This window comes from Arachis ipaensis, chromosome B10 (assembly GCF_000816755.2).
Source record: "Arachis ipaensis cultivar K30076 chromosome B10, Araip1.1, whole genome shotgun sequence".
In the NCBI taxonomy this organism is placed as follows: Eukaryota; Viridiplantae; Streptophyta; class Magnoliopsida; order Fabales; family Fabaceae; genus Arachis; species Arachis ipaensis.
Window position 1 is genome coordinate 121,711,809 of NC_029794.2, and position 22,636 is coordinate 121,734,444.

General features: G+C 38.7%; 2 protein-coding genes across 2 annotated transcripts; one reads left to right on the top strand and one right to left on the bottom strand.

The window, feature by feature from the left end:
* LOC107623533 (COBRA-like protein 4) lies at positions 2,036 to 4,819 on the top strand. Its single transcript, XM_016325852.2, has 6 exons — positions 2,036 to 2,211; positions 2,316 to 2,395; positions 2,961 to 3,417; positions 3,602 to 3,749; positions 3,871 to 4,157; positions 4,368 to 4,819. The coding sequence occupies exons 1-6, from the start codon at positions 2,109 to 2,111 to the stop codon at positions 4,664 to 4,666; spliced, it is 1,374 nt and encodes a 457-aa protein (XP_016181338.1). The 5' UTR covers positions 2,036 to 2,108; the 3' UTR covers positions 4,667 to 4,819.
* Positions 4,955 to 8,054, bottom strand: LOC107623535 (protein COBRA; the record flags this gene model as incomplete). The annotated part of the gene is given in 6 exon segments (XM_016325853.2): positions 4,955 to 5,212; positions 5,579 to 5,850; positions 5,992 to 6,148; positions 6,328 to 6,784; positions 7,128 to 7,207; positions 7,800 to 8,054. Coding segments are annotated over 6 exon segments (1,300 nt in total), but the record flags the coding sequence as incomplete, so codon positions are not given.

The window sequence follows — 22,636 nt, forward strand, 5'->3', positions numbered from 1 at the left end:
TCTTTCTTCAAAAAAAAAAATTAATCCCACATGCTTTGCAAAATTCAATTGATTGTGTATCAATTCTAATGGGTTGAATTTCTAACACTATTTTTCCAATCTAATATGTATATAACGGATCAATGATAAAATCATCATCGATTAAGATTGCAAAATATTTATTACGATTAATAAAAGATCGAATTTGTTATTATTTTAGTTTTTAATTATTAATAAACATGATAGATGAATGATAAATAATAATTTATAAAAAAATAAATTTTATAATTAAATAATATATAAAAAATTAATTTATAATTAAAATTAAATATGAACTATTTAGTAATTATTAAAAAATTTAAAAAACATGTTTTACTATAGAATCATTTAATAATCCAAACGTTTTGGGACCATCGAATACGGTGCCGATTATCTGATAATTTAAATTCAAACTCTAAAAAAATTCTAAGTTTAAACTACTTTGTCCTATGTCACATGGAAGGCTATATCTTAAGTGTATTTTTTTAAAATCAAAAGTTTTGATAATGGTTTCTTAGTTGATAATAAATTAAATGATAAATTTTAATAAATTGTATAAAATCGTTAATCATATAGTATTCTAAAAGATTAAAAACTAATTTGTTGTTGTTGTAATTATTATTGTTAAAAACTGATTTGTCCAAAAAAATTTTTAAAAACTAATCAAAATATTTCACCTTATATATGTAATAATCTATTAGCCAACAACATACTCTTAAATAGAACTATATTTAACCAAATATCAATTTAATACTACTTTTAACATAAGCCAAATAGAAAAAATGCAACTCATAAACATAAAAGGTTAAAAAAAGTTTGATTTTGGATTCAGTGATCAGATTTATTCATATTACACTTATTTTAAATAAAGTACCTCTTATAAATTTTACTAACTTACTTTACTCTCTCTTTTTCAAATATTTAAAACTCCTAATGAATTAACTTTTTGTTCTTTTACAAAATATAATATTATTTTATTTTTTTAAAAGTTTAATTTTGATAAATAATTTTTTATCAAATACTAAATACATATTTTTTACACAATAACTAATTTTTGGTGTATGAAGTATGAACAACATAATTAAAGATTAATACGAGATACAATAAAAAAACAAAAATAGAATAAACAAAAAATTTCTAACACTGAGTGCATTTCAGCCAAAGTCATATGGTTGGAAAAAAAAAAGGCTTTTTAAACTTGCAAGAGGAGTGGAGGACAAATTAAGAATTTCAACACAAAAAAAACTTAAGAAAGGAAGAGCTAGTTGTATGATCTACAAACACTCCAAATTTTCATGTGCATAATATGTTTCATCCTCAAATCTGAACCTTATGTATTATTTAATATTATATCTCAATGGTAATGATAATTGGAATCTCAGACTTCCAAAAAAGTACATGCCATACCTGAAATTTTTCTTTACCTATTTGTTCTGTATATAGACATAAGCAAGTTAAATGGAAAAAGATTTAAAGTTAAAAAGAAAACCCATAATTGTTTTAAGCATACATAATTGAGTCCAGATTTTGAATTCTATTTACTCAATGAGATTTAGTTTAACAAAAGTGAATCAAATTTTTAGTTAATTTTATACATAAAAGACACAGGTTTAAATTCTGAAAAATTCTTTTGAAAAAAAAGCATAATGCATATAATAAAACAGAATTTAAATTTAGGTTTTGTTATAAAGCAAAGACTGAAGAAAAGTGGCAAGCCATGAAGCATAAGCAACAAGTTGAAGAAAGTGATTTCGAATGAATGAAAATTCAGTGAAAACCTCAAGAAACTGAACTTGTTACCACCTGATGTGTCCTGAGGCAAACAGAAAAAACTCTCGCACCACTTATTTGCATACACACCAATATACATTACACAAAAAACTTCATGCTACCTTAATTAACTGGTGGCAAAATGATTAATTAAGAAGATGGAGACATAATATTTCAGATGAACATGATATCATAGTGACCTAACAACTACTAGCTACAATATAAATGATATATATATGTAAGTAACACTAGCACCTTTGCACACTAGGGAAAGTGTTAATTAACATTTTGAAACTTGAGTGAAGCTTTGATCTTTAAGCATGGAATTTGATAATGGTGACAAGCGGCGGCGAAGCTGCGAATTCCGAGAGCTCAAGGTGGTTATCTTGGCTGCTATATGCTTTATGATACTTTCTCAAGCAGGTATAATTAATTACTTGACTACATTATTATTCAAAATTGAAAATTGTTTAGCTGATAATAAAGGGTTAATTTAATTCTAACTTATGAAATCCTTGTTCATGTAGATGCATTTGATCCATTGGATCCAACTGGGAATGTGACAATAAGATGGGATATCATGTCCTGGACAACAGATGGCTATATGGTAACTTCTAAAATTATCATGATTTTAAAGAAATTACTCGTAATTTAATCACATAAAAAGACCAGAGTAAAACAATAACAAAGTCTTATACAGTTATACCACTAGTGCCGAATCAAATGGCACCATAGTAAATGTGTATAGCAATTAGCATATTATGAAAAATAAAAAGATTAAATTACTCTAGTCTCTATAGTTTTAACAAATTTGTAATTAAGTCCTTGTAATTTTAAAAACTTTTAACGGAGTCCCTACACTGTTTTAAATTTTATAATTAGGTCGTTAAAATGAACAAAATATTCCTCCTGAAATTGAAGATATCACATTTAAAAGACTAAATCTCTAAACTTGGACGTTTTTTTATTTTCATAATATTCTGTTAACTCTAACGTTTTTGACACGACAATGACTTAATTACAAAATTTAAAATAGTGTAAGAATCCAATTGGAAGCTTTTAAGTTAAAGGGACTTAATCATAAATTTGATGAAATAATAGGGATTGGCTAAGTAATTCAATCAACCAAACAAAATGTGTATACTAATGTTGTAGCTATTCAACTAATGCAGGCCACTGTGACAGTGTTCAACTTTCAACAATACAGGACAATCATGAACCCTGGATGGACAATAGGGTGGACATGGGCAAAGAAAGAGATAATATGGACAGTGATGGGAGCTCAAGCAACAGAACAAGGTGATTGTTCCAAGTTCAAGTTGAAGATCCCTCACAGCTGCAAGAGGAACCCTCAGGTTGTTGACTTAATGCCTGGAGCACCTTTCAACATGCAGTTCAATAACTGCTGCAAAGGTGGTGTCCTAACTTCTTGGGGTCAGGACCCTTCCGGTGCTGTCTCGGCTTTTCAGATAGGTGTAGGCCTCTCTGGCACCTCTAACAAGACAGTTAAGCTTCCCAAGAACTTCAAGCTTCTCGGTCCGGGGCCAGGCTATTCCTGTGGCCCTGCTAAGCTTGTGCCTGCCACTGTCATCCCAACCGATGATCGTAGGAGAAAAGCTCAAGCTTTGAGTATGAAACACACTAACTCTCATTAGTCCTAAACTATACTACTCCTTCCATCCTTAAATAACTGTCCACGTGCACAGAATAGTATGTATAGATAGTGTTTGCGAACAGTTATTTAAGAACGGAAGGAGTAAAAGCATTTTTAGTACCTAATGTTATTTGGTCTTTTTCTTTGGCTTCTGTGCAGTGTCTTGGAATGTGACATGCACTTATTCGCAGTTTCTAGCCTCCAAGAATCCAAGTTGTTGTGTTTCTTTGTCATCTTTCTATAGTGACAAAGTCACAGCTTGTCCAACCTGTGCTTGTGGTTGTCAAAATAATGATACCTGTGTCACGTAAGCCACTCTTGAAGATATGAACTTTTATTCTTCCACAGATAAGTTTTTTCGTGACATATTTGTGGATAATTTTAGTATTTCGCTCTAATTTTGGTTCCTTTTTGTTTGGGATGTCCAGGAAGGACTCAAAGTTACTACAAGAAGATGAGAGAGTAAAGACTAAGAAGAGTGATATGACACCAAAACCATTGCTACAATGCACACACCACCTTTGTCATGTGAGGGTGCATTGGCACATCAAAGACAACTACCAAGATTATTGGAGGGTCAAGATTGCCATCATCAACTTCGACTATCGACTCAATTACACTCTATGGAACCTTGTTATTCAACACCCCAATCTCAACAATGTCACACAAGTCTATAGCTTTGAATACATGCCACTTCTTCCCTATGAAGCCATAAGTAAGTTCTTTCAGAATCCACACGAAATATTTTAGTCTTTTTCATGCTATTAGGCCTTGTTCGCTAACTGTCTCAAACCTGCTTGACAAAGGAGTCTATGACCATTGTCTCTGTGTTTCTGTCTTTGTATTTTCTGTTCTGAAACAGTTACCAAACATAGCCTTAAGGTTGTTTCGCTAACCATGTGAATGCTGAATTGTGTGTATGCAGATGACACAGGAATGTTCTATGGTTTGAAGTACTACAATGATCTATTGATGGAAAATGGGCCTAAAGGGAATGTGCAATCTGAGATTCTTATGAAGAAGGACAAGAACACATTCACACTCAAGCATGGATGGGCATTTCCAAGGAGGGTCTACTTCAATGGTGAAGAATGCATGCTGCCACCTCCTGATTCATACCCTTTCTTGCCAAACTCTGCTCATAGACTACTGATTAGTGCTTCGTCGATAGTAGCCAGCACCATTTTCGCATCATTTTTTCATTTGGTTATGATTCTTTTATGAACAAGGGTGACAACTTAGTTAAGAAGCTTACAGAATATAGTGCTAATTTAGCAGGGGGATACACATGTGGTGAAAGTTTTTGTGAAGATTAATATATGTATTTGATCAAAATCTGCTAATTTTGGACTATTGGAAACAAGTTTTTTATCAAAATCTGCTTGAGTTAAGCATCTCAACACCAAGAAATCAATTGGATATTATATTATAGGAAAAAATAATCATCCAAGTAACTTAAAAGAATTATACAATACTTAAACCTATAAATACTGTGATGCATTCTAAGTCACCTGGCTATGATGAAAGTGCCTAGTAAAGAGAAAACTAGTCTTGAACTTGAATTTGGAAGCCAAGGATATGCATCAGGAGGAGGCATAACACAATTATCTCCATTGAAATAGATCCTTCTTGGGAAAGCCCATCCCTTATCAAAAGTGAAGGTTTCTTTGTCCTTTTTAAACAAGAGTTCTGATTGCACATTACCAAGGGGTCCAGCTGAAGATAGAAAATCATTGTAGAACTTCACTCCCCATAGCATAGCAGTATCATCTGTCAAAAAAATAAGATTAAGAAATCATTATTTAAATCATGAAATACTCTTCTAAAGTAAACTACCAATCTAGCCATTAAAGACTGAAATACTGAAAATATAGTCCTAAAAGAACCTAAAGAAGATCATGGTAGCCGACGAATTCCCCTAAACCCACGTAGGCACTACTGTCAACATAATCGAAATGGAGATGATTTTGTTTTTTGGGAGGGTGGATTTTTCAAACTAAGTGCATCTTTCTAGTGTCACAAGCTGCTTTAGATCTTAGACTAAATTGTTAGCATTCAATCTTTTCAGGCTTGTCTACTCAATCTTCCATATGAAAAAGATAATCCATGACCATAGTTATTAAAGTTAGAACTTACTTAAGCCTTCATAAGGCATTAGTGGCTTGTAATTAAAGCTGAAGTACTCAGTTAGATTATCAAAATTCGGGTGCTGCACGACAAGGTTCCATTGTGTGTAGTTCATTCTGTAGTTGAAATTTGTGATTGTGATCTTGATCCTCCAGTACTCCTTGTAATTTAGCTTCACATGCCAATGCACTCGAATCGGACACATGTGGCTGGAGCACTGGACAAGAGGCGTATCCGTAGGCTTCCCTGATACAACTGAAGCTAAATGTGTAGAGTCTGGACTGTAATGACATAAAACAAAAGATATTAGAATTGAGAAAATGGTAACAAACTTATTCTAAGCACATTTTGAAGAACTGCAGCAAGAAATAGAAGATTGTTTCAGTTTCAGATATCAGTGGAATGACTAAACGGTGACTTACTCTACGCAGCTTCCGGGCGCTGTTTTGTTCCGGCAGCCGCAGGTGCAAGTTGGACAGTTTACTATTGTGTCATTGTAGAAGGATGACAGGGAAACACAACAAGTTGGTGTCTTTTGAGCCAGGAATTGAGAGTATGTGCAGGTAACATTCCAAGTCACTGTTACAAAAAGAATTGCAATCTAAGTCTAAACAGAACCAGAAATTTCGCAATCATAGACACTTCTTAACAATGTACGAATCATTATGCATAAATAATCATTAGCTGTAACTTAATACTAATTATATCAGTTGAATCTAATAGCCACAAGTATGTAATTACAAAACTAAGTAACTTACTTAAGGCTTGGGTGGTTCTCCTTTTGTCACTAGTAACAAATTTAGTTGGCCTAACAATCTTTGCAGGGCCACAAGTGTATCCAGGACCAGGTGCCTTGAGGGTAAAGTTTCGCGGCAACTTGACCGTTCTGTTAGTTGTTCCGGCCGAACCAACGCTGACCTGGAATGAGCTAACAGCATTGCTGGGGTCCTGAGCCCACGAACTCAGGACACCCCCTTTGCAGCAATTGGCGATCTGTTGGTTGTAAGGAGTCCCCGGGAGCAAGTCAACGACTAGGGGGTCCTTTTTACAGCAATGTGGTTGGCCTGCTTTGAACTTTGAGCAGTCTCCTTGCTCTGTGGTCTGCCCTCCCATCATGTTCCATATTACTTCTTTCTTGGCCCACGACCACCCTAACGACCACCCCGGCGCCTGAATATGGCGATACTGTTGGAAATTGTACATTGATACCACAGCCTGCTCAATCCAAGGCAAGAGGATTGGATATGTAAGCCAATGTGCATTTGAATTCAAAGAAAATGAAAACAATTGCATTGTTCCTTAGAGGCATACTAGGCCCTGTATGATTTTCAAAATTTTGTAATGAAAAATTGAAAACATAAAACATTGAAAACGAAAATAGAAAAGGTTTTCTCAAACCAAACAAACCCTTGAATTGCTCATTGTTTAAGTTCAAGTAATAACATGTGGACAAAAACAGTTAACTACCACACTTTTTTGTTCAAGTTCTAAAGTGACAGTGCATAAAAATTAAATTCTAAAAGTTTTTTTTTTGTCGCACTTAATCGAGTTAACTTACAACATAGCCATCTGGAGTCCAGCTAATGACGTCCCATTTGATCGTTATGTTACCGGTTGGATCAAGTGCATCATAGGCATCTGTCACATGAAAAGAAAATAAAAAAAAAAAGAAAATATTAATGATGATTTCGTTATCAAATCAAAATTTCAGTATACCACTAAATTGTTTTCCCTAGTGGACATGAAAGAGTAAAATAGATTCATAAACAACATCACACTTCCTGCATGATACTCTGCTGAAAAATAAGTTGAATTACAAAATGCAGCAAGCTTAAAAACTATGAACCGACACAGGAGTCAGTATAGATTCTTAAAAAAAAAAAAATTAAGCAACAATAAAGATCCATGAATCCATGATCCGTTCATTTCAAATCTTGGCAGTGACAATAATGCCCTTCTTGAAGCTCCCATCATCAATTCAGTTAGTCAAGTTTTCAAAACAAAGTGGCTAGCGGGAAAAAAAAACACCAAAACAAAATCTTAGGGAAGTGGGACCCAACAAAAGCAAAGCAATTAAGCAAGAATGCAACCATTAGGAATTAATACTACACTTTTATGTAAATAAAATTTCGAAAACTAATTTAATACACGTTTATTTTTTTATTCTACCAACTTCTTCATTTCGTTGAAAAAGAAAACTGAAGAATGTGAAGCAAGGCAATGGCATTACCTGTAGAAGTGAATGTGAAGCAAGAGAGCAGTAACAGAAGTAATGCTGAGATTGACGACAACAACATAGACTCCATTAATTTTTTCTTGGTGCAGATTTGCGTAACTTCTTCAAAGATCTGCACCAAATTAAATATGGTATATACTATAGGCCTCTCTATATATATACATGTATGATGTATACACCAAAGTTTTTATGTTCTTAATTTGAAACGAACTTTGGCTCTCATGAAATGAAACTCTCTACGCACGTTTATAAGCATTCTTTCTTCGGATTGTTATTTATTTATTTTTTGCCAAGATCTGATGCGGATATTTCCAAAGCAAATATCTATAATACCCTTCTTATTAATTTTATGAAATTTATGTGATATCGTTACACCTATTAAGTGTTTGAACTTTGACCTTTGTTAGATTCGTGTAATTATATTAGTGTTTGCTATCATAAATAGTATTTTTATACTTCGGAATAAAATGTAATAATCAGATTAAATTCAAATATTAACAAAAATATAACTTTTTTCATTAACTGAATCATATATATTTTATTTTCATTAGACAATATTATCCTACTTCATTGGATATATATTGGTGTACTAATTAATTAATTAGTTTTAGTTAGCTATATTACTAGTTGGAACCGTTATAAAATTGATATAGGGATAATATTGGAAGCATAAATAATACCGACAGAAAAGAGCATGTGAAATTGTTAAAGGATGACAGCAAGGGAGTGTGGGCACAACACTAAGCTATGGTGTCCCTGTCGGTGCTCAATCAAATGAAATTTCATATAATGTCTCATCTTGGATATTTTTGTTACATCTTTGCACTCTGAATCTAATCTGTCTAATACGTAATAACCTAATCTAATAATAAATACAACAACTAGGTACTCTTTTTTTTACTGAAAGGGATGGATCATATCATTATGTATTAATCAATAAACTTGCTCCACTTAGTTAATAGCCTATGACCATTTTGATTTAAAAAAAAAATTAAAAAGCGGTTTTTTCTTTTATAAATTTTTTTAATTAAGTAAGTCAGATTAATTCTCTGTAATTTTATTTTTTTAAGAATTTACCGTTAGTCAATTAGTTATTAACTTATTATATATATAAAAAGTCAATACTTATTTAAATGAATAAAAAATTAATTAACCTATCTGTTACATTGGGTAACCGAAAATTATTGGGCTGGACTCACTGGATTAGCCCAATCGTCTGAGGGAGGAAGCCTTCGAGCGGGTTCACGTCTTGGGAGCCTCCGTCCGACTTGTGAGTATGAACGAATGGGGGTGGTACCTGCAAAGACACTCCGATACCTAAGTCAGCAAGGGTGTGAACATGTATAGAGAGTATTGGGACTTAGAGATACCTGAGGGATATCAGGGTATTTATAGTGGTGAACACATAACCACCGTTGGAGTAGTTCCACCATTTAAGGGGGAATAACCGTCCCTTTATTTTAGAGAAGTTGGGATAAAACTCCTAGAAGTGGGCAGAGAGATTTTAGGGGCAGTTACTCATTTGAATGAGTGTTTTATCTGCCAGTTAATCTTCGTTCCCGACTTCTTTAGAGCGAGTCATGGCAAGGACCGACTTTTCAGGACGAAGGTTGGCGTTGGGGTGAGGCTCAATCCTTTTGGATTGGGCCTTCCGTTTGGACCTGGGCCTCAGCGTTGGGTCAGGGTATGAACAGTGCCCCTACTCGAGCCCAATTTCTTTCAAGACTTGGGTTCGAGTATTCTACTCTGGGTCGTAGCCGACTTGTGAAGGAACCGACGTGATCGTTTGAAACCGACGTGACTTTCCGTGACTTTTGAATTTTCACAGTCGCGTCAAATCAAACGTCGCGTCCGTTAGAAGTTCGTGTATTTACACGTAGGGATTAATTACCTTGGTAACGGTGCGCCCATTAATGACTGCTTCTGCTTTTACGCTTTTGCCCCTAACGTGTTTATAAATACTTTCCCTCTCGTTCGTTGTTTCGTTTCTGCGAATTTTCAACTTATCCGTTCGTGGGGAATTCTTGTTTGAAGGCATTCATCTTTCTCTATCCTTTTTTCCAGGCAAAGGTTAGTTTTTTCTCCTCTTCTCTTTTATGAAGTGCTTTCTGTTTGCATGCTTTTATTTTTTAGAGAGAGGGGTTGGCTTGTAGGCTTCTGTTTGAATCCGTACCCCTTAGAGACCCTGTTCTTGATCTTTTCTTTTTTCCTTTGTAGGTTCCGTCATACCCTTTTAGGAAAGAATGTCTTCCATAGAAACCCTCACTCAATGGGTGGATGTTACCGTTCTGGGAGAGGAACCCTTGGTAGACACCGAGTTTATTACCAATCTCCGTACTCATCATAGAATTTGTACTTCTGATGAGGATGAGCCGAAGTATGAGTTGGTTGTCCCGGGGTCCTAAAGACCGGGTTTACTTCGCGAGGGCTACTGAGGCGGCCCCTCATTTTTTCTATATGTATGAGAGCATGATTACTCGTTTAGGTGTTTTTCTTCCTTTTTCTGATTTCGAAATGACTGTCCTACGCCACTGCCGAGTTGCTCCTGTAACACCCTAACTACCAGAGCTCACACTTCCGGCTGCGCGACTCTGATAGCTCGGACATTACGACGACACTTATACTATTTAATACTAAAAATATGAGCCTGTTTAAAACTTTAAACCGCAATACCGCTCCTAACAATACTTTCGTTCGATAACGTACATCCATAAATACCATACAACTTACAAAAACTCATAAAGAGTACATCCACATATATACATACATATATATATAAGTAATATTACAAACATAATCCAATACAATTCCTATCCCTCTTACAGGTTATATCAAGATCAAGGCGAGGGTACAATAAACCATAACTAAAACAATACAGAGCATCACAACAACAAAGCCAACCCGACAAGTCCTGGTAGCTAGCCATTGGACTGTCCCTCTGTCGTGCATCCCCAACTCGAGTTATACTCATCATAAACTTGATCATAATCATGATCCATATCCATCACTCTTACTGGTGAATATTTATCCATCACCATCACTGGTGAATATTTATGGGGGCGAGCTCATCCGGGCCTTTCACAGTGCCCGGCCACACTTACGACATAGGGTCAACAGAGTATCAAGTCTCGACCTGGAGCACGTGGTGGCTAGCCACTGCTACTACCCAGGGAAACTCGTATCTCAGATAGTGGAAGTGCAACATTCACATTTATCAATGATTCAGCATAAACATGCATTCAATCTCATCCATGGATCAACATCCATCTCAGCCATCCGGCTCACGGTTCAGTCCAAAACCAGCCAATATTCATATCATACACAGTCATTCCGGCTCACGGTTCAATCCAAAACCAACCAATATGTATAATCATACACAGCCATTCCGGCTCACAACAAAACAGCACTTCCACCATTCAACATCATTAAATTCACAAAGTCGGCATTTAAGCCATAAATCATTTCCTCAAATTCATTTCACTTTGAAATCGAGTTTAAACTTGACTCTGATAGCTCGGACATTACGACGACACTTATACTATTTAATACTAAAAATATGAGCCTGTTTAAAACTTTAAACCGCAATACCGCTCCCAACAATACTTTCGTTCGATAACGTACATCCATAAATACCATACAACTTACAAAAACTCATAAAGAGTACATCCACATATATACATACATATATATATAAGTAATATTACAAACATAATCCAATACAATTCCTATCCCTCTTACAGGTTATATCAAGATAAAGGCGAGGGTACAATAAACCATAACTAAAACAATACAGAGCATCACAACAACAATTAAATAAGCTCTTCGTAACTTCTGCGCCCATCAAAACTTGCCTTAATTATCTTTAATAAAATAATCTCTGAAATCAAGGCAATAAATAATTGTAGGATTTAAGACTTGATCATAATAAGACTTTTCAAAGATTCTGGGCCTTACAGCTCCTACCCAACTTCACCCCAACTCTTGGGGTTTTCTGAAAATCTACCAGTTCATTAGCCATGCTTTAGACTTTCCAACGTCCTTGAAGATTTTCTTTTTCCTCTTCCACATGACTAAGCCCTTTAGTGGGCAAAATAACAAGCAACAGTGGGTGTCTTTCCGAGCTATACAAGGTCGGAGAGTCTTCACCCTTTTTGACGAATCTTTTCACGACTTTAAAAATTATTTTTTCAAAGTTCAAGCTGTAGAGGGTCACCACCCCTTTTTCCTGGATGAGAGTTCTTCTCATCGCTTTCATCTGTACTGGTTAGAAGCCTCCCCCTGTGAGAAATATAGTTTGGATGACCTGGATGAAGTGGAGGCAGCCATTGTGGGATTCCTCCGAGAAGTGTGGGGGAGGGCCCCTTATCTGGATACCACAAAGTTTCTCCAGGGGGTTCCGACCTTTGTCCAAACACAATTAGGTAGCCTTTGCTTTGTTTATGTTTTCCGACTTCATTTCTTCCGACTTGTTTTGCTAACTTTAGCTACCTATTATTTTTTACAGAGATGGCGAATAAAGAATTCCAGGGAGTCTTACCAGAGGGTTCAGGAGGCCAAGGCAAGATCCCGCGCCAGGGTTGGTGGTGCCAGGGTAACTAGCTCTTCTCTTCCTTCTCCTCCCCCTTCTTCCCACAATTTGGGGACTCCTTCCCGACTTATTGTTATTCCTTTCTCGGCTCCTTCTCGGCCGTCTCCTCCTCCCCGATCTTCTCCTGAGCCAGAAAAGAAGAAGCGCAAGACTTTAGAGTCTAGCTCTTCTTTTGAAGGTGAGGCTAAAGTGGATGCGCCTCAGTTTGTTCGAAAGTACATCTATCCTCATACCCGTATAGGTATGGATGATGTTTCTATCCGGAACCATCTCACTATTCTGGCTCAGGAGAGTATCAGGGCAGCGGGGGTGTGCACAAAGTTCCTTGATATTTTTGAGAAGACTCCTCTTAACTCTCTGGGTTCAACCTCGAGGGTTGAAGAGTTGGAGGGGAGGCTTCTCATATATCAGGAGCAGGAAAAGGGGCTGAGGGAGGAGGTCGCCAAATTGAGGGAGGAGAGGGACGGCCTCCGTGCGAAGGAGAGTAAGTTGCAGGCCCAATGCAACATGGAGGAGGGCTTGAGGTTGAAGGCCCAAGAGAGCTATTCAAGTTTGTTCAAGGACCTTGTGGCGGTGAAGAAGGATTTGCTGAAGGCTCGGAATGACTTTACCGAGTTGGAGGACTCCATTGCTGACAGGGCCGAGGAAGCATGGAGGATCTTTAAGGAACAGGTCAGAGTCCTTGCTCCCGACCTGGATCTCTCGCCTTTGGATCCGGACAAGGTCGTCATTGACGGGGCTATAGTCTCTCCTCCCTCTCCCCAATATGTCACCGAGTCAGATTTGAAGACTCGGGGGCAGAGGATAATGGAGTCTCCTCCCCGACCAAAGGATGCCCCGAGTTCCTCGAAAGCTCCCGGAACCTCCTCTCCGTCTCCTATGGATACTTCTCTCCCTGGTCCTGATGGCGCTCCGACTACTCTTCCTGACTCTGGTGGTGATCCTCTTTGAAAAAATGATTGTGGCTATATGGGGGCCCGGCCTGTGGGTCCCTTCTTTTTTAAACTCTTTATTTTCTTAGTGGTGGTAGCTTGTTGACATTCTCTTTGGCCTTTTAGGGCCGTAAACAAAACACTTAGAAATACCCTTTTTTGGATAAGGGTTTAAGTTATCGAAAAAATACCCTTTTTTGGATAAAGGTTTTAAGTTACCTTTCTTTGTCTTTTTGTGTGCATGTTTTTCTGATTTTAGGTTTTTGGAAAACCCCTTTGATCCTTATTTTGAAAACCCTTTTTCTTGGCTGGCTGTCCTTTCCTTTGAGTTTCTTTTTTCCTTAAGAACTTAGGACAGCCTTTAGCTTTGGCGCTTTTAATAGGTTTTTCGATCTCTTTTTTGGTATTCCTTATACTCAATTTTTTGATTTATTGAGTTCCTATGACTTAGGTTATTTTTGTGATGCGTTTTCTTTGCTGCTCGGTTTTTCATTTCGACTTATGAGTCGGAACGTTTCCGAGTTTCTCACGATCAACTTTTATAACCTTTTTACGCCGACTTGTACCTCGTCGTTTTATCCTGACGACCATCTAGGTCGGTCATGGGATTTTCACGCTTTGTCGAGCTTAAGTCGGCGCGTTTCGTAGAAAGAAAAAACGAAAAGGAATTTATAAGAGATAAAAGATCTTTATTTATTTGCGAAGGTACTTTTACTGCTACTAAGGGCTTTTCACTATCTATGACCCCTTAGTCTCTACTATGATGCCTCGTTAAAAACCCCCCTTCAAAAAAAACCCTCTTTTGGAAAAAAAAATCATGAAGTTGGGAAAAGAGTACATCAGGGAGTAGAGTTCGTTTTTAACTGTAATACCTTTTCATGTTACAAGCATGCCAAGACCTAGGTAACTCGGCTCCGCTTAAGTCGGTTACTTTGTAGTAACCCTTTCCTAGGACTTCACTAATTTTGTATGGTCCCTTCCAATTGGCAGCGAGTTTTCCTTCCCCAGATTTGTTGACTCCGATGTCGTTTCTGATCAAGACCAAGTCGTTTGGGGTGAAACTCCTTCGAATGACTTTTCTGTTGTACCTGGTAGTCATCCTTTGTTTCAACGCTGCTTCTCTTATCTGGGCTTGCTCTCGGACTTCGGAGAGTAATTCAAGCTCCTCTTTGTGCCCCTGTATATTTCCGACCTCATCATGGAGGATCACCCTTGGACTTTGTTCGCTGATCTCTACTGGTATCATGGCTTCTACACCGTAGACAAGTCGGAAGGGTGTTTCTCCTGTGGCGAATTGTGGCGTCGTCCGGTAGGCCCACAATACTTGCGGGAGCTCCTCATCCCAAGCTCCCTTTGCATCTTGTAGTCTTTTCTTTAGTCATGCCAGTATGACTTTGTTAGCTACCTCAGCTTGTCCATTTGCTTGTGGATGTTCCACCGAGGTGAATTGGTGTTTGATTTTCATACTGGCCACTAGGTTTCTGAAGGTAGAGTCGGTGAACTGGGTTCCATTGTCTGTAGTAATGGAATAGGGTATCCCATACCTTGCGATGATGTTTTTGTAGAGGAACCTCCGACTTCTCTGGGCAGTGATAGTGGCCAATGGTTCTGCTTCTATCCACTTTGTGAAGTAGTCTATTCCCACAATTAAATATTTGACTTGTCCTGGGGCCTGGGGAAAAGGTCTTAACAGGTCCATCCCCTATTTTGCGAAGGGCCATGGAGAATTTATACTGATTAGCTCATCTGGTGGAGCCACGCGGAAATTTGCGTGCATCTGGCATAGTTGGCATTTCTTGACAAATTCTATGGCATCTTTCTGCAAGGTCGGCCAGTAGAACCCTGCTCGGATTACCTTTCTTGCTAGCGACCTGGCTCCGAGGTAGTTTCCGCAGATTCCATTATGAACCTCCTTTAGTACTTCAGTTGTCCTTGAGGTCGGTACGCACTTTAGCAATGGTGTTGATATTCCTCTTTTATAGAGGGTATTTTTCACCAAAGTGTAGTATTGTGCTTCCTTCCGAATTTTCTTGGCCTCTTTTTCCTCTTTGGGGAGGATGTCGAATTTTAGGTATTCGACCAAGGGATTCATCCATCCGAGGTTTAACCCGGTCACTTCAAAGACTTCCTGTTTGTCCTCTGTTTTCACCACAGAAGGTTTTTGGAGAGTTTCCTGGATCAAGCTTCTACTATTCCCCCTGGTTTGGTACTTGCCAACTTGGAGAGGGCGTCTGCTCTGCTATTAAGATCCCGAGTTATGTGTTTGATCTCAGTTTCTGCAAAGCGCCCGAGATGCTCCAGAGTTTTTTCCAAGTATCTTTTCATATTTGGATCTTTGGCCTGATACTCTCCATTTATTTGGGAGGTCACTACTTGGGAATCACTGAATATCAGCACTTTGGTTGCGCCGACCTCTTCTGCTAGCTTTAATCCTGCAATCAGGGCTTCATATTCTGCCTGATTGTTAGAAGCTGGAAATTCAAATTTGAGGGAAACCTCTATCTGCGTTCCCCCTTCATTGGCTAGTATTATGCCTGCACCGCTTCCTGTCTTATTTGAGGATCCATCTACGTATAGTTCCCATGTAGTTGGCTTTCTCTCTTGGTCTCCCGTGTACTCCGCTATGAAGTCGGTGAGGTATTGGGCTTTGATCGCGGTCCGAGTTTCATACTTCAAGTCGAACTCGGAGAGCTCTATCGCCCACTGAACCATTCTCCCTGTAACATCCGTCTTTTGGAGGATTTGCTTCATAGGTTGGTTCGTTCGGACTCTTACTGTGTGGGCTTGGAAGTAGGGTCGTAACCTCCGTGAGGCTATCACTAAGGAGTAAGCAAACTTTTCTAGTTTGTGGTACCTTTGCTCGGGGCCCTGTAGAACTTTGCTGGTGAAGTACACTGGGTGCTGTCTGACCTCATCCTCTCGTATTAGGGCTGATGCGACAGCTTTGTCTGCCACAGACAAATATAGGACGAGTTCTTCCCCAATTAGAGGTCGGATGAGGATTGGTGGTTGGCTCAAGAACTTTTTGAACTCTTGGAACGCTCCTTCACATTCTGGAGTCCATTCGAACTGGCATCCTTTTCTTAGCAGAGAGAACAGTGGAAGGGACCCTAATGCTGACCCTGCCAAGAACCTGGAAAAGGCTGCTAGTCGGCCATTCAGTTGTTGGACCTCTCTCAAGCAAGTTGGGCTTTTCATTTCTAGGATGGCTTTGCACTTGTCGGAATTTGCTTCAATCCCTCTTTGGGTTAGCATGAACCCTAGAAATTTTCCAGCCTCCACCGCGAAGGTGCATTTTGCGGGATTTAGCCTCATCCCATGCGCCCTTATGGTGTTGAAAACTTGTGCGAGGTCCGTAAAGAGGTCGGCCTTTTCCCGGGTTTTTACCAGCATGTTGTCTACGTAGACCTCCATTAAGTGCCCGAGGTGGGGAGCGAACACTTTGTTCATCAGCCTTTGGTACGTGGCCCCTGCGTTTTTTAATCCGAAAGGCATGACCACGTAGCAATAGTTTGCTTTAGGCGTGATGAATGATGTCTTTTCCTGGTCTGGCTTGTACATCGGGATTTGGTTATATCCCGAGTAGGCATCCATGAACGACAAGTATTGATACCCTGAGCTGGAGTCCACTAGGGTATCAATGCTTGGGAAAGGATATGGGTCCTTGGGACATGCCTTATTCAGGTCGGTATAGTCGACGCACATCCTCCACTTGCCGTTTTGTTTCTTAACTAGAACTACATTTGCTAGCCATGTTGGGTATTTAACTTCTCTGATGAAACCGGCTTCTAGGAGTGCTTGTATCTGCTCTTCTACCGCTTGAGCTCGTTCTGGGCCGAGCTTACGCCTTCGCTGCTGTACAGGTCGAGACCTTGGGTGGACCGAGAGCCGGTGGGACATAAGCTCGGAGTCTATCCCTGACATGTCGGAAGCTTTCCAGGCGAAGAAGTCGGAATTTTCTTTTAGGAGCTTTGTCAACCTTTGTTTTAAGTTTTCTTCTAGGTTAGCTCCTATGTTGGTATTTTTCCCTTCCTCTTCGCCGACCTGTATTTCTTCAGTTTTTCCTCCTGGTTATGGGCGTAGCTCTTCTTTGGTTCTTGTGCCACCGAGCTCTATGGTGTGGACTTCCTTGCCTTTCTCTCTCAGGTTCAAGCTTTCATTGTAGCATTTTCTCGCCAACTTCTGGTCTCCCCGTATCGTTGCTATCCCACAAATATCGGGAATTTCATGCAAAGATGAGGGGTAGACACCACCGCTCCGAGTCGATTTAGGGTAGCTTTGCCAATTAAGGCATTATATGCTGACCCCACGTCAATGACTATGAAGTCTATGCTCAGAGTTTTGGATTTTTCCCCCTTCTCGAAGGTCGTGTGGAGGGGTAGAAATCCCAGTGGCTTTATCGGCGTGTCGCCTAATCCATATAAAGTATCAGGGTAGGCTCTTAACTCCTTTTCATCCAATCCTAATTTGTCGAATGCGAGCTTGAAAAGGATATCTGCCGAACTCCCTTGGTCTACTAGGGTTCTGTGGAGATGGGCATTGGCTAGGATCATGGTTATCACCACTGGGTCATTATGTCCAGGGATTACTCCTTGTCCATCCTCCTTTGTGAATGAGATTGTGGGAAAGTCGGGTGATTCACTCTCGACCTGGTGGACTCGCTTGAGGTGTCTCTTGCGAGAGGACTTGGTGAGTCCCCCACCCGCAAATCCTCCCAAGATCATATGTATGTGTCTCTCGGGGGTTTGTGGCGATGGGTCTCTTCTGTCGCCATCCTCTCGCTTTCTCTTCCCATGATTGTCCGACCTTTCCATGAGATATCTATCAAGCCGACCTTCTCTGGCCAACTTTTCTATCACATTTTTAAGGTCGTAGCAGTCATTTGTTGAACGACCATAGATCTTATGGTACTCACAGTAATCGCTGCGGCTTCCTCCCTTTTTATTTTTAATGGGCCTAGGAGGCAACAGCCTTTCAGTGTTGCAGATTTCTCTGTATACATCCACCATGGAAACCTTTAGAGGAGTATAAGAGTGATATTTCCTCGGTCTGTCAAGACCAAGTTCTTCTTTCTTCTTGGGCTCTCTCTCTTTTTCTTTTGTCGAGTGGGCATGCCCGGACCGCCAACTCGGCTCTCGTAGTCTGGCATTTTCCTCCATGTTGATGTACTTCTCTGCTCTTTCTTGTACATCGCTCAGGGAGGTGGGGTGCCTTTTTGATATGGACTGTGAGAAGGAACCTTCTCTGAGTCCATTTACTAACCCCATGATGACTGCCTCGGTGGGCAGGTCTTGAATTTCCAAACACGCTTTATTGAACCTTTCCATATAGTCCCGCAAAGGTTCTCCGACCTCCTGCTTTATTCCCAAGAGGCTCGGTGCGTGTTTTACTTTATCCTTCTGGATGGAGAACCTCATCAAGAACTTTCTCGAGAGGTCCTCAAAGCTGGTGACCGATCTTGGTGGGAGGCCGTCGAACCACTTCATCGCTGCTTTTGATAAGGTGGTCGGAAAAGCTTTGCAGCGAGTCGCATCAGAAGCATCAGCCAGATACATCCGACTTTTGAAATTGCTTAAATGATGCTTCGGGTCTGTGGTTCCGTCATAGAGGTTCATATCAGGGCCTTTGAAGTTTCTTGGAACTTTTGCCCTCATGATGTCCTCACTGAACGGATCTTCTCCCCCCAGGGACAGCTCTTCTCAGTCGCCACGGGAGTTCCAACTTCTAAGGGAGGATTCTAGTTTTAAGAGTTTTTCTTCTAACTCTTTTCGTCGCTCTATCTCTTCCCTGAGATTTCGCTCCGCCTTTCGTTGTCGTTCTAACTCCTGTTCCAATTGTTCCAAATGGCCTTGGTGGCCGTGGACCAACCTCATTAGCTCGGTTGCGTGGGGTGGCCCTTCCTTTCCTGACTCCCGTCCATCCGAGGAATTCACCTTCGGATTTTTAAGCCCGGAGGTGCCCTCCCGGTGTTGATCGCTGGCTTCCTGGTGGGGAGTTGGGTTTGCGTCGTTGTTTCCGGTATCCAGGTTTTCCTGTTCGGAATCAGACGCCGTGTGGCCATCTTCTGGTGATTCGTCCGCCATCACTGGTTGATCTCTCGGGTCTCCGGCAACGGCGCCAATGTTACGTTGGGTAACCGGAGATTATTGGGCTGGACTCACTGGGTTAGCCCAATCGTCTGAGGGAGGAAGCCTTCGAGCGGGTTCACGTCTTGGGGGCCTCCGTCCGACTTGTGAGTATGAACGAATGGGGGGTGGTACCTGCAAAGACACTCCGATGCCTAAGTCAGCAAGGGTGTGAACAGGTCTAGAGAGTATTGGGACTTAGAGATACCTGAGGGATGTCAGGGTATTTATAGTGGTGAACCCATAACCACCGTTGGAGTAGTTCCACCATTTAAGGGGGAATAACCGTCCATTTATTTTAGGAAAGTTGGGATAAAGCTCCTGGAAGTAGGCAGAGAGATTTTAGGGGCAGTTACTCATTTGAATGGGTGTTTTATCTGCCAGCTAATCTTCGTTCCCGACTTCTTTAGAGCGAGTCGTGGCAAGGACTGACTTTTCAGGACGAAGGTTGGCGTTGGGGTGAGGCTCAATCCTTTTGGATTGGGCCTTCCATTTGGACTTAGGCCTCAGCGTTGGGTCAGGGTATGAACACTATCCAAGTTGAATAAGAAATAGAATTTGATTTCATATTCTTCTAAAGTATAAACCAAATTTTACTTGATTGCTTTATTATTCTTATTGGCAATTGTTTTTCTTTAGAAAAAAAATATCATTCTCCCATGATCAAGTGTAGGTTGGATTTGTATTTTGTTATTGGAAAATTGAATTACTTTATTAATAATAACAGGTACTTCTGCTATAAGTAAAAAAAAAAAAAACATAATAATTAATTCTTTTAATGTAAGAGAGTATATTTTTTTAGAGTTTGATTAAAAAGTTTTAAAGATACTAATTAAGGAAACAAACTAAAATAATATTGTCCCGAGAAGCAAATAGAGCTGCGGATTGGATGGCTAAATATGGTGCCAAGAGTAACTCTAATCATGTTATTTGATCTGAGCCTAGTGTTGATCTCCAACGAATCATCCGCTCGGATTTAGAATAGTTTTTGCTTTGTTTCTTTCCTTGTTTAGTCACAAAAAAAAAAACTAAAATAATATTGTCCCGAGAAGCAAATAGAGCTACGGATTGGATGGCTAAATATGGTGCCAAGAGTAACTCTAATCATGTTATTTGATCTGAGCCTAGTGTTGATCTCCAACGAATCATCCGCTCGGATTTAGAATAGTTTTTGCTTTGTTTCTTTCCTTGTTTAGTCACAAAAAAAAAAACTAAAATAATATTGTCCCGAGAAGCAAATAGAGCTACGGATTGGATGGCTAAATATGGTGCCAAGAGTAACTCTAATCATGTTATTTGATCTGAGCCTAGTGTTGATCTCCAACGAATCATCCGCTCGGATTTAGAATAGTTTTTGCTTTGTTTCTTTCCTTGTTTAGTCACAAAAAAAAAAACTAAAATAATATTGTCCCGAGAAGCAAATAGAGCTACGGATTGGATGGCTAAATATGGTGCCAAGAGTAACTCTAATCATGTTATTTGATCTGAGCCTAGTGTTGATCTCCAACGAATCATCCGCTCGGATTTAGAATAGTTTTTGCTTTGTTTCTTTCCTTGTTTAGTCACAAAAAAAAAAACTAAAATAATATTGTCCCGAGAAGCAAATAGAGCTACGGATTGGATGGCTAAATATGGTGCCAAGAGTAACTCTAATCATGTTATTTGATCTGAGCCTAGTGTTGATCTCCAACGAATCATCCGCTCGGATTTAGAATAGTTTTTGCTTTGTTTCTTTCCTTGTTTAGTCACAAAAAAAAAAACTAAAATAATATTGTCCCGAGAAGCAAATAGAGCTACGGATTGGATGGCTAAATATGGTGCCAAGAGTAACTCTAATCATGTTATTTGATCTGAGCCTAGTGTTGATCTCCAACGAATCATCCGCTCGGATTTAGAATAGTTTTTGCTTTGTTTCTTTCCTTGTTTAGTCACAAAAAAAAAAACTAAAATAATATTGTCCCGAGAAGCAAATAGAGCTACGGATTGGATGGCTAAATATGGTGCCAAGAGTAACTCTAATCATGTTATTTGATCTGAGCCTAGTGTTGATCTCCAACGAATCATCCGCTCGGATTTAGAATAGTTTTTGCTTTGTTTCTTTCCTTGTTTAGTCACAAAAAAAAAAACTAAAATAATATTGTCCCGAGAAGCAAATAGAGCTACGGATTGGATGGCTAAATATGGTGCCAAGAGTAACTCTAATCATGTTATTTGATCTGAGCCTAGTGTTGATCTCCAACGAATCATCCGCTCGGATTTAGAATAGTTTTTGCTTTGTTTCTTTCCTTGTTTAGTCACAAAAAAAAAAACTAAAATAATATTGTCCCGAGAAGCAAATAGAGCTACGGATTGGATGGCTAAATATGGTGCCAAGAGTAACTCTAATCATGTTATTTGATCTGAGCCTAGTGTTGATCTCCAACGAATCATCCGCTCGGATTTAGAATAGTTTTTGCTTTGTTTCTTTCCTTGTTTAGTCACAAAAAAAAAAACTAAAATAATATTGTCCCGAGAAGCAAATAGAGCTACGGATTGGATGGCTAAATATGGTGCCAAGAGTAACTCTAATCATGTTATTTGATCTGAGCCTAGTGTTGATCTCCAACGAATCATCCGCTCGGATTTAGAATAGTTTTTGCTTTGTTTCTTTCCTTGTTTAGTCACAAAAAAAAAAACTAAAATAATATTTTAAAAACTTGATATTTCCAATACACTTATACTAGTTGCATTAAAAATTACAAAAATATTTTTTATTTATTTAGTAAATAATAACTAATTTTAATTTTTGCTAACAAATTATAATTCAAATAGCATAATTTTTTTATATTTATCTAAAAATTACAAGTTCAAATCTCACGGTTGATTTTAATAAAAAAAAAAAACTAATTCTAACTTTTAATTAAGCAAAATTTTAAACTATCCACAAAATTTGACTAACGAGTGTTGACTATCAATTGAAGTAGTAAGTTTGACAAAAAAAAAATATTAAAAATAGTAATGTTTAGATAATTTCTAACATTAGATCAATAAATAAAACATTAAACTAATTTTGATTGGTCAGGATAGAGACAAATTAAAATAACATCATTTTATTTTGACGTTTAAATAAGATAAAAATAAAAAAAATAAGAAAATTATATAATATACAAATTATTTAATTTTTTTTATTTTCAAAAACAATTTTGT

Excerpts from the sequence above, each read along its gene's own strand:
- LOC107623533 (XM_016325852.2), top strand. The coding sequence starts at position 2,109 with ATGGAATTTGATAATGGTGACAAGCGGCGGCGAAGCTGCGAATTCCGA. Across the intron at positions 3,418-3,601 it reads GAGAAAAGCTCAAGCTTTGA|TGTCTTGGAATGTGACATGC; the intron begins GTATGAAACACA and ends GCTTCTGTGCAG. Across the intron at positions 4,158-4,367 it reads TCTTCCCTATGAAGCCATAA|ATGACACAGGAATGTTCTAT; the intron begins GTAAGTTCTTTC and ends GTGTGTATGCAG.